The sequence below is a fragment of the Xyrauchen texanus genome, chromosome 7, assembly GCF_025860055.1.
Source record: "Xyrauchen texanus isolate HMW12.3.18 chromosome 7, RBS_HiC_50CHRs, whole genome shotgun sequence".
Taxonomy (NCBI): Eukaryota; Metazoa; Chordata; class Actinopteri; order Cypriniformes; family Catostomidae; genus Xyrauchen; species Xyrauchen texanus.
In genome coordinates, this window is record NC_068282.1 from 27249259 (window position 1) to 27262756 (window position 13498).

Genomic DNA, 13498 nt, shown 5'->3' on the forward strand with positions numbered 1-13498 from the left:
ATAATAAAAAAAGAAAAATAAGTGGATGGCTGTGTAAACATCTTCTGTAATTAAAAATGTTCCCATTGCAAAGGCCAGATAATGTTGTGGCTGGCATTTAGAAAATCACAGAAGAGAGTTGGGGAGTTGAACTTGCCCACCTGTTTCACAATGGATTCCAGTGAAGTTTGCTGTACAGGTGCATGTGTAGTTATTCACCAGGTCTTCACACACACCTCCATTCAAACATGGCATGGATGCACATTCAATCATGTCTGGATTTAAAAACAAAGGATTAATTTATCAGTACAGACACTTTGAGAAAGGCATTACGTATGAAAGTTCTTGCTAGTGTATGGTTTTGTTTAACATGTGTCTAGTATTAACAGTAATCTAGTCTTATGTTGAAACAAGGGTTCAAGATGAGCAAAAGCCAGTAGTTTAGTTTCCAGTGTACTTCCCAGCTGAGCTTGTGTTTCATCAATAACCTCTACTGTGAAATATCCAATTTGATAAGCAGGGCAGTCATTTCAGTGATGTTTCTCAAAAAGACAGATCAAGGACTGCTCAGAGAGCTCTGAATATTTGGAACATAAAACTGGACCCCAAATGAAAGAATGGGGTGGGGGGTAACTGAGAATATAATTCCATTCACAGTTAGCCTGTGCTTAACACTATCATCAGTATCATCAGTCGGCCTAATGTGGAAAAAAGGAAAGCCCAACCCTTTCAGTGACACTCCCAAGAGCCACACTCACCTAACTCGCATAGGAGCCCTGTGTAACCTGCCTGGCATTCACAGGTGAATTTGCCCACACCCTGTATGCACCGTGCTCCATTGAGGCATGGGGTTTCTTGGCACTCGTCTATGTCTGCAGTCAATACACACATATACACACACTGAATATTTATTCAGCTGATTAATATATCCTCCACACAGTTCCCCTCACTCTGAAAGTATGCACTGCTGGCTGGGAAAGGTATTAGAGGTTTGATACATCTCTGCAAGCTGTAGTGTGAGCAGAGCATCAGGGGAGGAGAGGAGGAAAAAGTCATTGAAGAGAGAGGCCACAGCACAAAAAAAGAGCTTATCTGTGTAACGTTTTAGCTATTTTAACTCACCTGACCCAACTTGGAGAATTAAGAGAAAAGCAAGCTTCTTATCAAGATCAAGAGAGCCAACATGAGCTCAGTTTGCACTATTGAAATGTTTCAAAATAATGTAAGGCTTATTTAATTTTTGTTTATTGGAATGTTTTGAAACATTAAGCAGAGTTTACCTGTCTCACATGTTGTCCCTGTAAATCCCACGAGACACAGGCATATGAAGAAGTTGATATTGTCCACACATGTGCCCCCATTCTGACAAGGATATGAGGAGCACTCATCAACCTCTACACAGACACATAAAAGAACAACAAGCCATTAGATATGACTTGTAACTCTTATTAGAAGTGCACACAGGAATGAAAACATGATGGAATCCTAAAGTGGAGGGGGTTGCAGGAAAAGGTAATGATATGACCACAGCTAAATGTTGGACTGGATCTACTGTATGTGTATTACATACAGATGAACTGGTGAGGAATAACATGGAGGATGAGTAAAAATCTGTGAGGGATTGAAAGATTTCATCATTCCTTTACCTATATGGCACCTACGTCCAGTGAAGCCAGCCAGACAAGAGCAAGTGAAAGAGGGATTGCCAGTGATGCAGTCGTCAATGCAGCGGCCACCATTAAGACAAGGCCTCAAGTTCGGGCAGACAGAGGCTGAGGAGGACAATAGAAAAGAGAGGTTACAGTCATCATACTGTGTGAATTTTCCTGAAAAAATTTTCTTTAGGGGTTTACCTGAGTCATTGCAGCTGCCGACTTGCACCTGAGCATCATCAATACGAAACACCCAACGGCCAGGATAGCCCACATTCGTTGTGGTCTCAACCTCTACAATATCGTCTGTTCGAGAGCCTGGAATGTTGAAATAGCGCCTCCCATCGCCAGCATTAAAACCTGCCTAGGAAGAGAGGGGAAAGGGAGGACAGTTCTCTCAGAGTGGTTTCTTTTCACATTCATGTAAATATAAGTAATGAACTGGCTCTTTGTCTGACAGTATAAATTCCACAGGTCTCAGAGGACATTTGGAAACACAGGTGTATGTTTCAGAATGGATTATTTTTTTATTCAATCATAACTAAAATCCATAATGGTGGTGTTGAAAAGGCAATGACCTTACCTGTGCAGCTATGCCCCCCAGGCCTGCTAAATCACCACCACTGGTAACATGCATCCCTGTTGTCCAGGTAATATTGTGGTACTGAAAGATGGTGAAGGAGAGCTCACCATCTGTAATAAGCACTACTTGGAATGAATTCACCTTTAGAAGAAAACAGAAGGCAAGTCACAATCTCAACCACCAATATGCAGTGTTCACTATTACCATTTATATTGTATTCTAAAGTAGTATTAATAATGCAATTATACAAAATGCAGTTTTGGTTATGTCAGTTTGAAGATTGTGAAGTGGTTACCGGAGTGATTGAACTGCCACCAAAAAATGTGACTTGGTACCAGGTAGCAATTAGCACCCAAGTGGTGACAAACATAGGAAACTCTGGGAAGTACTGGCTAATGTCTGCAGTTGCTCTCCTCAGGATAGCAGGATCTTTGCTCTCCCTATAAAATACTTTTCCTGCCAATCGATTGTCTACATCTGCCCAGAATGGAGCCACCACCCTTCGGTCTCCAGCAATTGGGAATGCCACAGGGGTGAACTGGGACACCTCCCTCAGGAATGACACCAGGCCATTATTGTTGACCTAGAGGACAGAACAAGAGTAAGAAAACGCTCAAAGTTAGCAGAGTCAGCTTCATTCATCTCACCTCTGGCACTCATTCCCTGATTCCATTGCTGAAGCTTTACCACACCATGAGCAGCATGTTTGGACATTCTTTTTCTGAGTTATGCAAATAACATATTTCATCTCCATTAAATTCTTTCCACACTAGTGTTTACCTGACAACACAGAATGGGCTGGTTTATTCAGAAGAACTGCAAAGCCAAGAAATTATAGACCAACCAATAATCAAATAAAAAGCAAAATTATGCAGAAAAGTGATTTTCCAAGGATTTTTCAAGCAGGAGGACTACATCAATCAAAAAACTCAGTTTCTTGTGGTGCCTCCTACAGTAGATTATATTGCGAAAGGCCTGTGTGGAGACCATGACCTTTGTGAGGAACTCTCTGGAACAGTAATCTGATGTATGTTATGATGTTTTGGAATATGCTGACTAGGGGATAAAGGGAGTCAGGCTGAGGAGTCCAGCAGTGTGTTGACACTCTACAGTAACCAGTAGCGTTGCAGGATGAAAGAGTGAGTCAGGCTCATGTGGTGGATATATCTATTTCCATCAGGGAACAGACAGCTGCCTTGTACTGCCAGACATCCATGTCTTGCAGCTGTGAAAACCAAAGCTCTTTTTGACACCGACACACCTGCCCTGGCTCCTGTCCACTGTCAGATCAAAAAGTGGTTTTAGAGGGTTAGGACTTTATACTGTCTCTAAAGTAACCAAAGAGCCCAACACTGGCTTTGCTCAGGTGACTGAGTTTGCAGTGATTAATGTCCAGCTAGGCTGACATAGTGTTACGAATGCAGACGGAGGCAGACAAGGAGTTTGGATCTAAGTGCAGGTTTAATTAACAAGAATAGAAATAAACAGACATGAACAAATGAAACTACCACGATGGGCAAAATGAAAACAAAACAAAGGAACTGGGAACACAGGAAGACAGGCATGGGAGCGAACATCAACATTCAACAATCGACAAGGTAATGGAGGAACAGGCAGGGTTTAAATACACAGACACATGAGGATACAAACGAGAGTCAGGTGCGCACAATGACAGAATGGAACATGGTGACAGTGACACGGAAAAAACGGAACAGACAACCAGGGATCGTGACACATAGAAGTTGCCACTCTTTCCTGTAACATTGAACACTAGATGACAAATTGCTTGTTTTGATCCTCATTTGTGAGTCACTTTGGATAAAAGCGTCTGCTAAATGACTAAATGAAATGTAGATTTAGCAACAAAAAAAAAAGTGAGAGAAAATAAAAAATATATATATATTTTCTATTTCCTTGCAAAATATGAATTGAATATATTGTCTGATTTTTCTTAGCTTTTGAAATCCTATCAATAACAATTGTACATGCCATGTATATCAGTTAATCATACTACAGCAACAGAGCTAGAATAAAAAGTGCACCTGCAAAATCTTACTTCTCTCCAGGTGTTCACTCACCAATGCCAATTACCCGGTCCCCTCAGTGCACCACAAAATTGGACAGCGGCAATAGCAACAAACACAATGTTAGATGCATAGCATTTCTTCTCCCCTCCCCGTGTGTATGGAAACCACAATTCGGAGGCCATTGCTGTAAAAAACAGTAGAGGAAGTTTTGTTTGGCCTGACTCGGGTGCTTGGTTAATTGGCCGACTGCAGTCTTCCCCTCTCTGTATCAGCATGCTGTGGCAATAGTGTGGTTAACATAGAGAAATAGAGTGCAGCCTGCAGGGCCACAACTCTCGGGTCATTTAAAGGAGCACTATGAGATCAGGAGAATGAGAAGACAAAAAGAGGGAAGCTGGAGAGATGGAAAAGATGGAAGGGTGGAAAGTGCAGGCACAGTTCACTGACCAATACAAACCATTGACAGGAACAAAGTGTCATTAACAGTGAATGTTTCACAGATGACCAAAACACTTGAGAATTAGCCGCAGTATTAAACTTGCATGGTAATGATAGAAGCAGCAAACTGGGAAAGGAAAGTTGTACAGCCAATAAGCAGAGCAGTGTTTTGACCAGTGCATGTAGTGGAAAAGTAGTAGCAGGAATGTGCATGGGAAATGAATGGAAATTGTGTATATTGCTGCAAAATTAGCAGTGAAATATCACTAAACACTACATTAGTGATTATTCTATGGTGCTGTAATATGCGCTTGCATTCATTCTGATCATTAGTAGCATATGGAAAAGGTTAAAATTAATGCTTTTCCTCTATGTCCTGGTATCTTATTAAATATAGGATAGAGTAATTGGATGTAACCACAGAATAAGTGATGAAAAGAAAACCTAGCTTTATTCAAACAGGTAGATTATCTGGGATGTGAACTTCAGACATATGAGATCACAGAACTGGAAAATAGCTTTGAGGAGGTGGATCTAATCTATGGTAACATACCATCATCCATCACAGCTCTAATAATTGCAAGTTTATAAACCAAATGAGGATATGGTTAATCTCTTACTCTTTATATTAGTTTATATCAATATCTTTCTAGGTCTACATTGTACCATTTACTCTCAAATACTGTATATACCCACCCGATATATCACAAGTTTTCATAGGGGAATTTTCTTTGGAGGTAAGTAATTTTGAGACTAAAATAAACATTCACCTGGGAAAAGCCATGCCAAAACAAATCCTTCCATAAAGAGGTGCCCAAAGATCAGCTTGGCAAAAATGTTTTACTTGCTCTTCCCTAGTAATTTGATGAATATGTTGAAGTGTATGTGCTTGTGTGATTGACTTTGTTTCCCTTGCTCCACGCCCTTGTTCAGCTCTGGTGTGTTTCTTTATCATGACTGGCATTCCACAGAGCGCCAAGCCATGACCCTTTGTATGGCATTGGGTTCATTCATATCTTATAATAATATACAAAGATTTTTACCATGCTTGGATAAATAAGTTATGGCAAGTAGAGAAAATTCATTTTAGTTGTTGCCCCTATTGAATTGGGTCCAAATATTAGCTTAAAGCCTAATGTAACATATGACTTATCTTGACATAAAGCATTACATGCTAAGCTCCAAACAAAATCACACATATGTTCTCACACACATAGATAATATTTGTGCTACTTATGGGAAAAGCAGGAGTAGAAGAGGAGCAAAGAGGAAAGAAAAAGAGATAACGAGGAAAAATCCCTCAAAGTTGAAGATTCCCTTGAAGATGTAGTTATGCAAACATGAAGTGTTGAAGTGCTGAGGATGAGCTTTAGCAGATGTGCTCTCAGTGAGCCATGAAACCGTCTAGGTTACGTATGTAACCTCCGTTCCCCGATGGAGGGAACGAGACGTTGTGTCAGAGAAGCGACACTAGGGGTCTCTCTTGAGCACCGATATTCACCTCTGGACTATGAAAAAAGGCCAATGAGAGTTGGCAACCAGTATTTGCATGTCCCGCCCCCGGACATATGGGTATTTAAGCGGCGCAAATACGGGAGTTCATTCAGGATTTTTCTGAGGAGCCGGAAATGGTCCGGCCACAACAGGGGCTCGGCTCAGCGACGTGGCAGGGGAGACACAATGTCTCGTTCCCTCCATCGGGGAACGGAGGTTACATACGTAACCTAGACGTTCCCCTTCTGTCGCTCTCTCCACGTTGTGTCAGAGAAGCGACACTAGGGGTCCACTTAAAAAGAGCCATGCGCTGAGCCGTGTACGTGATCTGCTGATACAGGAGCGAGCTGGTATTCCTACGTGCAGAACGACCAACTATATCAGGCTGCACGTACCCTTCCCCAATGCCCCATTTAAGCCATCAGGATTCCTTATCGTTACCCTGGAGGGGGGAACAAGGTGATGGCTGCCAACATGGGAAAGGGCCAGCCTGGCTGGGCCTCTTTTCTCTCTATGTTTCTCACATAGAGCAACTACGGCCGGGGCCCTTACATGCATTGAGGGAAGGGGGTCTTAGCCCTTATTAGGGCGGAGAAGACCCTGCGGAGGCCACACCTACCCGGGAGGGGAGGCAAATTTTGAGTGGCAAATACATCGCATGGCCTATACTTAGGTCTTATGCGGAAAAGTAGTGCGGTGGTAGATCCAGCCTCGCAGAGGGGGGAAGCATACAGCACGGCGACCGAGGCAGCTGTAACTGCCTAAGGGAAACACGGAGTCAACTCGTGAGGGGACAGAACCGTGGTTTTACACACAGGGGAGTCCGAACAGGGGCCTTACCTGTGGGGCACCTATACCAGTACAGGGTAGCTTGCGGTACCCGCAGTGGTTTGGGTCGGCGAGTTCCTCCGCAGAACTGCGACCCACGAGGGCTAGGGAGGAGTCAACCAGTGTCCCAAACCTGGGATCTCCTGGGAATGAAGGCACACTGTTTCCCCTGGTTAGGGGGAAGGGTGCTGGGTGCAAGCGATTCACCCGGTCAGATCGTGGACGTGCCACCGAGTTCTACGGGCTTGGTACCTGAGAGAACACGGGATGATACTGACTCAACTCGGAGATTGTAGAATCTCGCAAAAGTGTTAGGTGTTGCCCAGCCCGCTGCTCTACAAATGTCTGCTAGGGCAATGCCCCTAGCCAGTGCCCACGAGGACGCAACACTCCTGGTGGAGTGGGCTCGGACCCGCAAAGGGGGGGCACAGCCTGGGTGTGATAAGCCAGGGAAATGGCGTCGACAACCCAGTGGGCGAGTCTCTGCTTGGAGACAGCATTCCCTTTCTGCTGTCCCCCAAAGCAGACGAAGAGCTGCTCAGAGCGTCTGGTGCTCTGTGTGCAGTCCAGGTAAATACGTAAGGCACGTACTGGACACAGCAGTGAAACGGCTGGGTCTGCCTCCTCCCGGGGCAGCGCTTGCAGGTTCACCACCTGATCCCTGAAGGGTGTGTTAGGAACCTTGGGCACATAGCCCGGTCGCGGTCTTAGGATCACGAAAGTGTCCACCGGACCGAACTCCAGGCAAGCGTCGCTAACAGAGAACGCATGCAGGTCCCCGACTCTCTTGATGGAAGCGAGCGCGATCAGCAGGGCGGTCTTGAGAGAGAGGGCACTGAGTCCAACTGAGTCAAGTGGCTCGAAGGGGGGTCTCCGGAGTCCCATAAGGACGACCGAGAGATCCCAGGATGGAAACAGGTTAGGCCGGGAGGGAGTCATCCTCCGGGCACCTTTTAGGAACCTGACGATTAAGTCATGCTTACTAAGAGACTTGCCGTCTACCGTGTCGTGGTGGGCCGCGATAGCGGCAACATACACCTTGAGGGTGGAGGGGGACAGCCTCCTCTCCAGCCTCTCCTGAAGAAACACGAGCACTGACCTAACTGTGCACTTCTGCAGGTCTTCGGCTCGGGAAGAACACCAGTCCGCAAAAGACACCACTTCAGGGCGTAAAGATGCCTGGTTGAAGGGGCTCTGGCTTGGCTAATAGTGTCTATGACGGCCGAAGGTAGGCCGGCTAGATCCTCCGCGTCCCGTCCAGGGGCCAGACGTGGAGATTCCAGAGGTCTGGATGCGGATGCCAGAGCGTGCCCCGTCCCTGAGAAAGAAGGTCCTTCCTCAGGGGAATTCGCCAGGGAGGGGCTGTCATGAGGAGCATGAGATCCGAGAACCACGTCCGGTTGGGCCAGTAGGGGGCCACCAGAGTGACTTGCTCCTTGTCCTCCCTGACCTTGCATAGCACCTGTGCAAGAAGGCTCACTGGGGGAAAAGAGTACTTGCGCAGCCCCGCGGGCCAGCTGTGCGCCAGAGCATCTGTCCCAAGGGGAGCCTCTGTGAGGGCATACCAGAGCGGACAGTGGGAGGTTTCCTGGGAGGCAAACAGGTCTACCTGGGCCTTGCCGAACCTGTCCCAAATCAGCTGGACCGATTGGGGGTGGAGCCTCCACTCTCCGCCGGGCAAGTTTTGTTTTGACAGCGCATCCGCTATCACATTGAGGTTGCCGGGGATGTGAGTGGTGCGCAGTGACTCCAGTCACTGCTGACTCCAAAGGAGGAGACGACGGGCGAGCTGTGACATGTGGAGGGAGCGTACTCCGCCTTGGCGGTTTATGTAGGCCACCACCGTGGTGCTGTCTGTCCTGACTAGGACATGCTTGCCACGAATCAACGGAAGAAATTTCTTCAGGGCAAGAGAAACGGCCAGCAGCTCTAGGCAGTTGATGTGCCAGCGCAGCAGGCCTCGGTTCCACCGGCCTGCGGCTGCGCGCCCGTTGCACACGGCGCCCCAACCCAATTTGGAGGCGTCGGTTGTAACCAGAATGTGACGGGACACCTGCTGCAAGGGTACTCCTGCCCGTAGAAAGCAGAGGTCTGTCCAAGGTTTGAAGGTTTGGCGGCAGGCAGAGGTAACTTCCATGCCGTGCGTGCCGTGGCGCCATGCTCCTCTTGGGACTCGAGTCTGGAGCCAATGCTGAAGTGGTCTCATATGCATCAACCCCAGTGGCGCGGCCGCCGCGGAGGATGCCATATGCTTTAGGAGCCGTTGGAAACGTTTCAAAGGGACCACGGTGCCTGGTTCGAAAGAAGCGAGGCATTCCAGCACTGACTGAGCACGCTCGTTGGAGAGACGTTAACTAACTCCAAACCCAGAAAAGAGATGCTTTGGACCGGGGTGAGCTTGCTCTTTTCCCAGTTGACCTGAAACCCTAAACGGCCGAGGTGCTCGAGCACCTAGTCTCTGTGTGCGCATAGTAATTCCTGCGAGGAGGCCAGAATGAGCCAATCGTCGAGGTAATTGAGTATGCGTATGCCCGCTCCTCGTAGCGGGGCAAGAGTCGCCTCTGCGACCTTCGTGAAGACGCGAGGGGACAGAGACAGGCTGAAGGGGAGGACTTTGTACTGATACGTCTGGCCGTCTAACGCGAACCGCAGAAAGGGTCGATGTCGAGGGCGAATTGAGACGTGGAAGTACGTGTCCTTCAGGTCCATCGCTGCGAACCAATCTAGATGCCGGCCGCCAGATAGAATTTGTTTCTGGGTGAGCATTTTGAACGGGAGTTTGGACAAGGTCTGATTGAAAACTCGCAAGTCCAAGATCGGGCAGGTTTGCGTCAGGGCAGGATGTGTGAAAATAGCCTTCGTCTGTTTCTTCACCACTGAGGACTGCCTTTTTGGATGAAGTCGTCATGCGGCGTCGCCGAATGGACGGAACTGGGAGACGGGGGCGTTTGAGAAAGCGTGCTTTGTCTGCCTCCTGTACTGCCTGTCCATCGTTGCGTTTCTGGACCACGGAGTGTCCATCGCCTGTTTGAGTGCAGTTCCTGCAGCACGTCAAAAACAGGACTACCCAAGTGCAGATTTTGGAGTGCCCTGGCCCGGTGGACTTGCAGGAGGGGGCCATGGCGTGCAGGGGGGAGCGGTCTGGGACCATTCTACCACCGAGGGTAGCGAGAGCGGAGGAGCGAGGAAGCTGGGCTTGCTCAGCTCGTCATGCACGTCCGGGAAGGGGCCCGGGGGGCGCGGCCGCACTAATCCAGTCGAAGCCGGCAAGCGTGCCAGGGAGGCGGGGGGTTTCGAGGGGGTTCACCCGGCGAAAACGGAGCCCATCATTGTCCCCAGATCGTTTTCATCGCCCGCGGCGCCTGCCTCAATCCCGTAGGAAGGAGGCGAGGCGCGGCTGAAGCGGTTTTCTCACTACAAGAAAAAGCCTACGACCGCAATGCTGTCATGGTTATGTTCTCGCACTGAGAACATAGACCATTCATAAAAACGCTGCCTGCGTGTGATCTCAACCCAGGAATGCAAGGCAGTTTTTATGGCCGTCAGAGGTGGGGAGAATCAACGCATCCAGAAACTACACAGAGGCGGAAAACCGTCTTTAAAAAGACGCGTCCTGAGAAGGACGTTCAACGCCGCTGTGTTTTTGCTCTTTTAGAGCGAAAATTACTCTTTTAGAATAACTCTTTCGAGTTGTCTGCGCTGTCGAAGCGCTCAGGGGCAAAAATGCACAGCCGTGCACGAATGAGAAAGCCGCTGTTGTGCGCCGTCGAATCCAACAGCATGCAGAGCGTCAGAGGATTAAACAGGAACTTGGTGTGTAACTCGCAGCAGAGTTCATGCACGACCATCGGCTCCGAAGAAATTTTCTGAATGAACTCCCGTATTTGCGCACCTTAAATACCTGTATGTCCGGGGGCGGGACATGCAAATACTGGTTGCCAACTCTCATTGGCCTTTTTTCATAGTCCAGAGGTGAATATCGGCACTCAAGAGAGACCCCTAGTGTCGCTTCTCTGACATAACGTGGAGAGAGCGACAGAAGGGGAACTCAAATCTTTGTGTCCCCTTCATTTTAACTCCTCTAATTTGACTCAACTGTCGGTTACACAAACAATTATAAACATCCTTTTTATATCCTCTCATGCTAACAACCTGTAGGGATGTATTGTTTTCTTAACCTGAGCTGCCCAAAAATCATCAATTGTGTTCTGTTCTCTATACAAACCTACACAAGTTTTCATTCACATTGATTAAAAACTTAGTTTTTTATGCTTTGAAAGTCCAATTTGTGTTTTCCTTTCAAGTCTTAGATCTTCTAGCCTCTCTGCTCTTCATCCCAGCTATTCCTAAGGTTAGTTAATTGAAGGCCTGTGTTGTTTGGCTTCCCTGAGACACTTTGCAGATGCATCTGAAAAAGGGGATTTCTCCTTTCTGCAGTAAAGTGATTTCTCCTTTCTGCAGTAGAGCAGCTGGACAGGTCCATTGGGAAGACCCCCTCATTATCTTAGGCTGAAGAAGAGGAGGAGGAAGGGTGAGGGTAGGTCAAGGGAGATAGGAAAGGTCGCAGCCACATGTGAAATCTCTCAGACCCAAACCAAAACAAAAGGATAGAATTGTGAAAGCATGGAAAGGACAGTTTGGGCACTGCTGGGTTGAAGAAGGTTCAAGAGTATAGTGGAAGAGAGGGAATTTTGTTTCTCTAGGGCAGTGTTTCCCAACCTTTTTCTGCCACGGCACACTTTTTACAATTAAACAAATCCCATGGTACATCTCTATCCCACTGTCCCACATAACCATCTTTGATAGTTTTCCTTTTTAATAACGTGTTTTCTGTCCATTTTAGTTGCGTGTCACTCGTAATGTTTGAAATTTGGCTATTCAAAAAAGTAAAGTCACGTAGGTATGGTAATGAGATCACAGGTGGTACGAGTGCTAATTGAGTAATGAATAAAACAAAACATTTGCATCTTTTCTTATATTTAGATTTGTTCTTGCAAATTAATTATTGCATTGCCACAGAAAATACCTTTTTATCTATATATTTATTTACATGGCTCCAGACTAACATTTAAGAGTGGTAGCACCAGTGTTAAATTATACAAATGGTCACACCAGATCTTGAGTTGGTCGCACCGGTTCAACTGAAAGAAAAATGTATTTCTTTCACGGTTTCTTTCTTTTTATCAGGATCTTGATGATTAAATACAGTCATCTGAGGACAAACAAAGCCTCTTTCTACAATCAGAGGACATTAGAAAAGATTTTACACAGAAGGAAAGTTCCATTGTATCCATAGTTATAACTGTGGCATTTGCAATAAGATCATAGTAACCAAAAGTAAAAGTAAAACCATGATTAGCAGTAACAATAAAACAAATTATGGCATTTTTCATAAGAAAAACATTCAAGTTCATGGTAAATGTTTTTTAAATATCTGTGATGTGTGGATTTAAACCTTACATTTTTGTATTTCTGTTCATTGTGCAGATTTCTCCTTTATTCCTTTTCAATGCTGTTTAGAATGTTGGGGCAGTTTAATACAATTTTAAACTGGTTTAAAATCGTGACCCATACCGTGCTTCTCGCAGCTCTGTTTATGATGATCCTCAAGAGTCCTCGAGGCCGGTCCATGTGTAAATGCACGTCCCTGCGCTGATCTGTCCATTGAGCAGCGCTGACTGATCTGGGTAAAGCTGATTCCTTTTGCGTTTTGATTGTTTGCCATTTTAAATTTCTCAGAAAAATGGTCTCAGTCTGGAGCCCTGATTTATTTTGTGGAATCTGATAATTTTCCACAGCACACCTGGCAATCTTGGTTTGGAAACACTGCTCTAGGGGGCTCTTCACCAAGGGCGCCATAACAGGGGGGAAGGTTAGGACAATTCAAAGGGCCCTGGATTGGGGTAAAATATATGTTTGAGTTCAGAAATAGGAAATACATTCCCAGAAACACTGCAGCCTCATTCCGCGATGACACAGCAAGCTACATCTACAAAAGAAGTTTAAAATAGGCCTTTCTTATTCCACACCCATCATCACGGCCAGTGTCATATGGGTGTGGAATAAGAAAGGCCTATACATCATGGCCAGCGTTTCAGGTACAATTGGGGAGAGCAGCGACCGAGCATCTTCATTGTAGATTCCAGTAAACGTCGAAGGGTGCCCGTCGAGCTGGTATGTGGAACTCCTGCGAAGCGAGGGAGGGGGTTAGAGACTACATGAAAAACCCGGGAATGTGTCTGGCTGGGATGAAGAAGTTACAGGAAATGCTCTGCCATGTCAGACTTCTCATAGGGGACATGATGGTTCGAGGAGGGCCAGACTTTATTGATTGTAGAAACGACTGCGGAATTGTCGCATGACTACGATGCGTTTGGGTTTCTGGAGGGAACCCATATGACGCTGGCCGTGATGATGGGTGTGGAATAAGAAAGGCCTATTTTAAACTTCTTTTGTAGATGTAGCTTGCTGTGTCATTGCGGAATGAGGCTGCAGTG

At 46.5% G+C, this 13498-nt stretch overlaps 1 protein-coding gene across 2 annotated transcripts in view; it reads right to left on the minus strand.

The window, feature by feature from the left end:
- The window catches only part of LOC127646818 (sushi, nidogen and EGF-like domain-containing protein 1), a 52705-nt gene that overhangs the window by 29211 nt on the left and 9996 nt on the right, over positions 1–13498 (minus strand). For both annotated transcript variants that reach the window (XM_052130721.1, XM_052130722.1), the window contains exons 2-8: positions 2510–2797; positions 2215–2355; positions 1833–1995; positions 1626–1751; positions 1260–1373; positions 738–851; positions 141–254 (exon numbers count right to left, since the gene is read on the minus strand). In XM_052130721.1, coding sequence (XP_051986681.1) covers positions 141–254; positions 738–851; positions 1260–1373; positions 1626–1751; positions 1833–1995; positions 2215–2355; positions 2510–2797 — 1060 coding nt within the window. The remainder of the gene's footprint in view (positions 1–140; positions 255–737; positions 852–1259; positions 1374–1625; positions 1752–1832; positions 1996–2214; positions 2356–2509; positions 2798–13498) is intronic.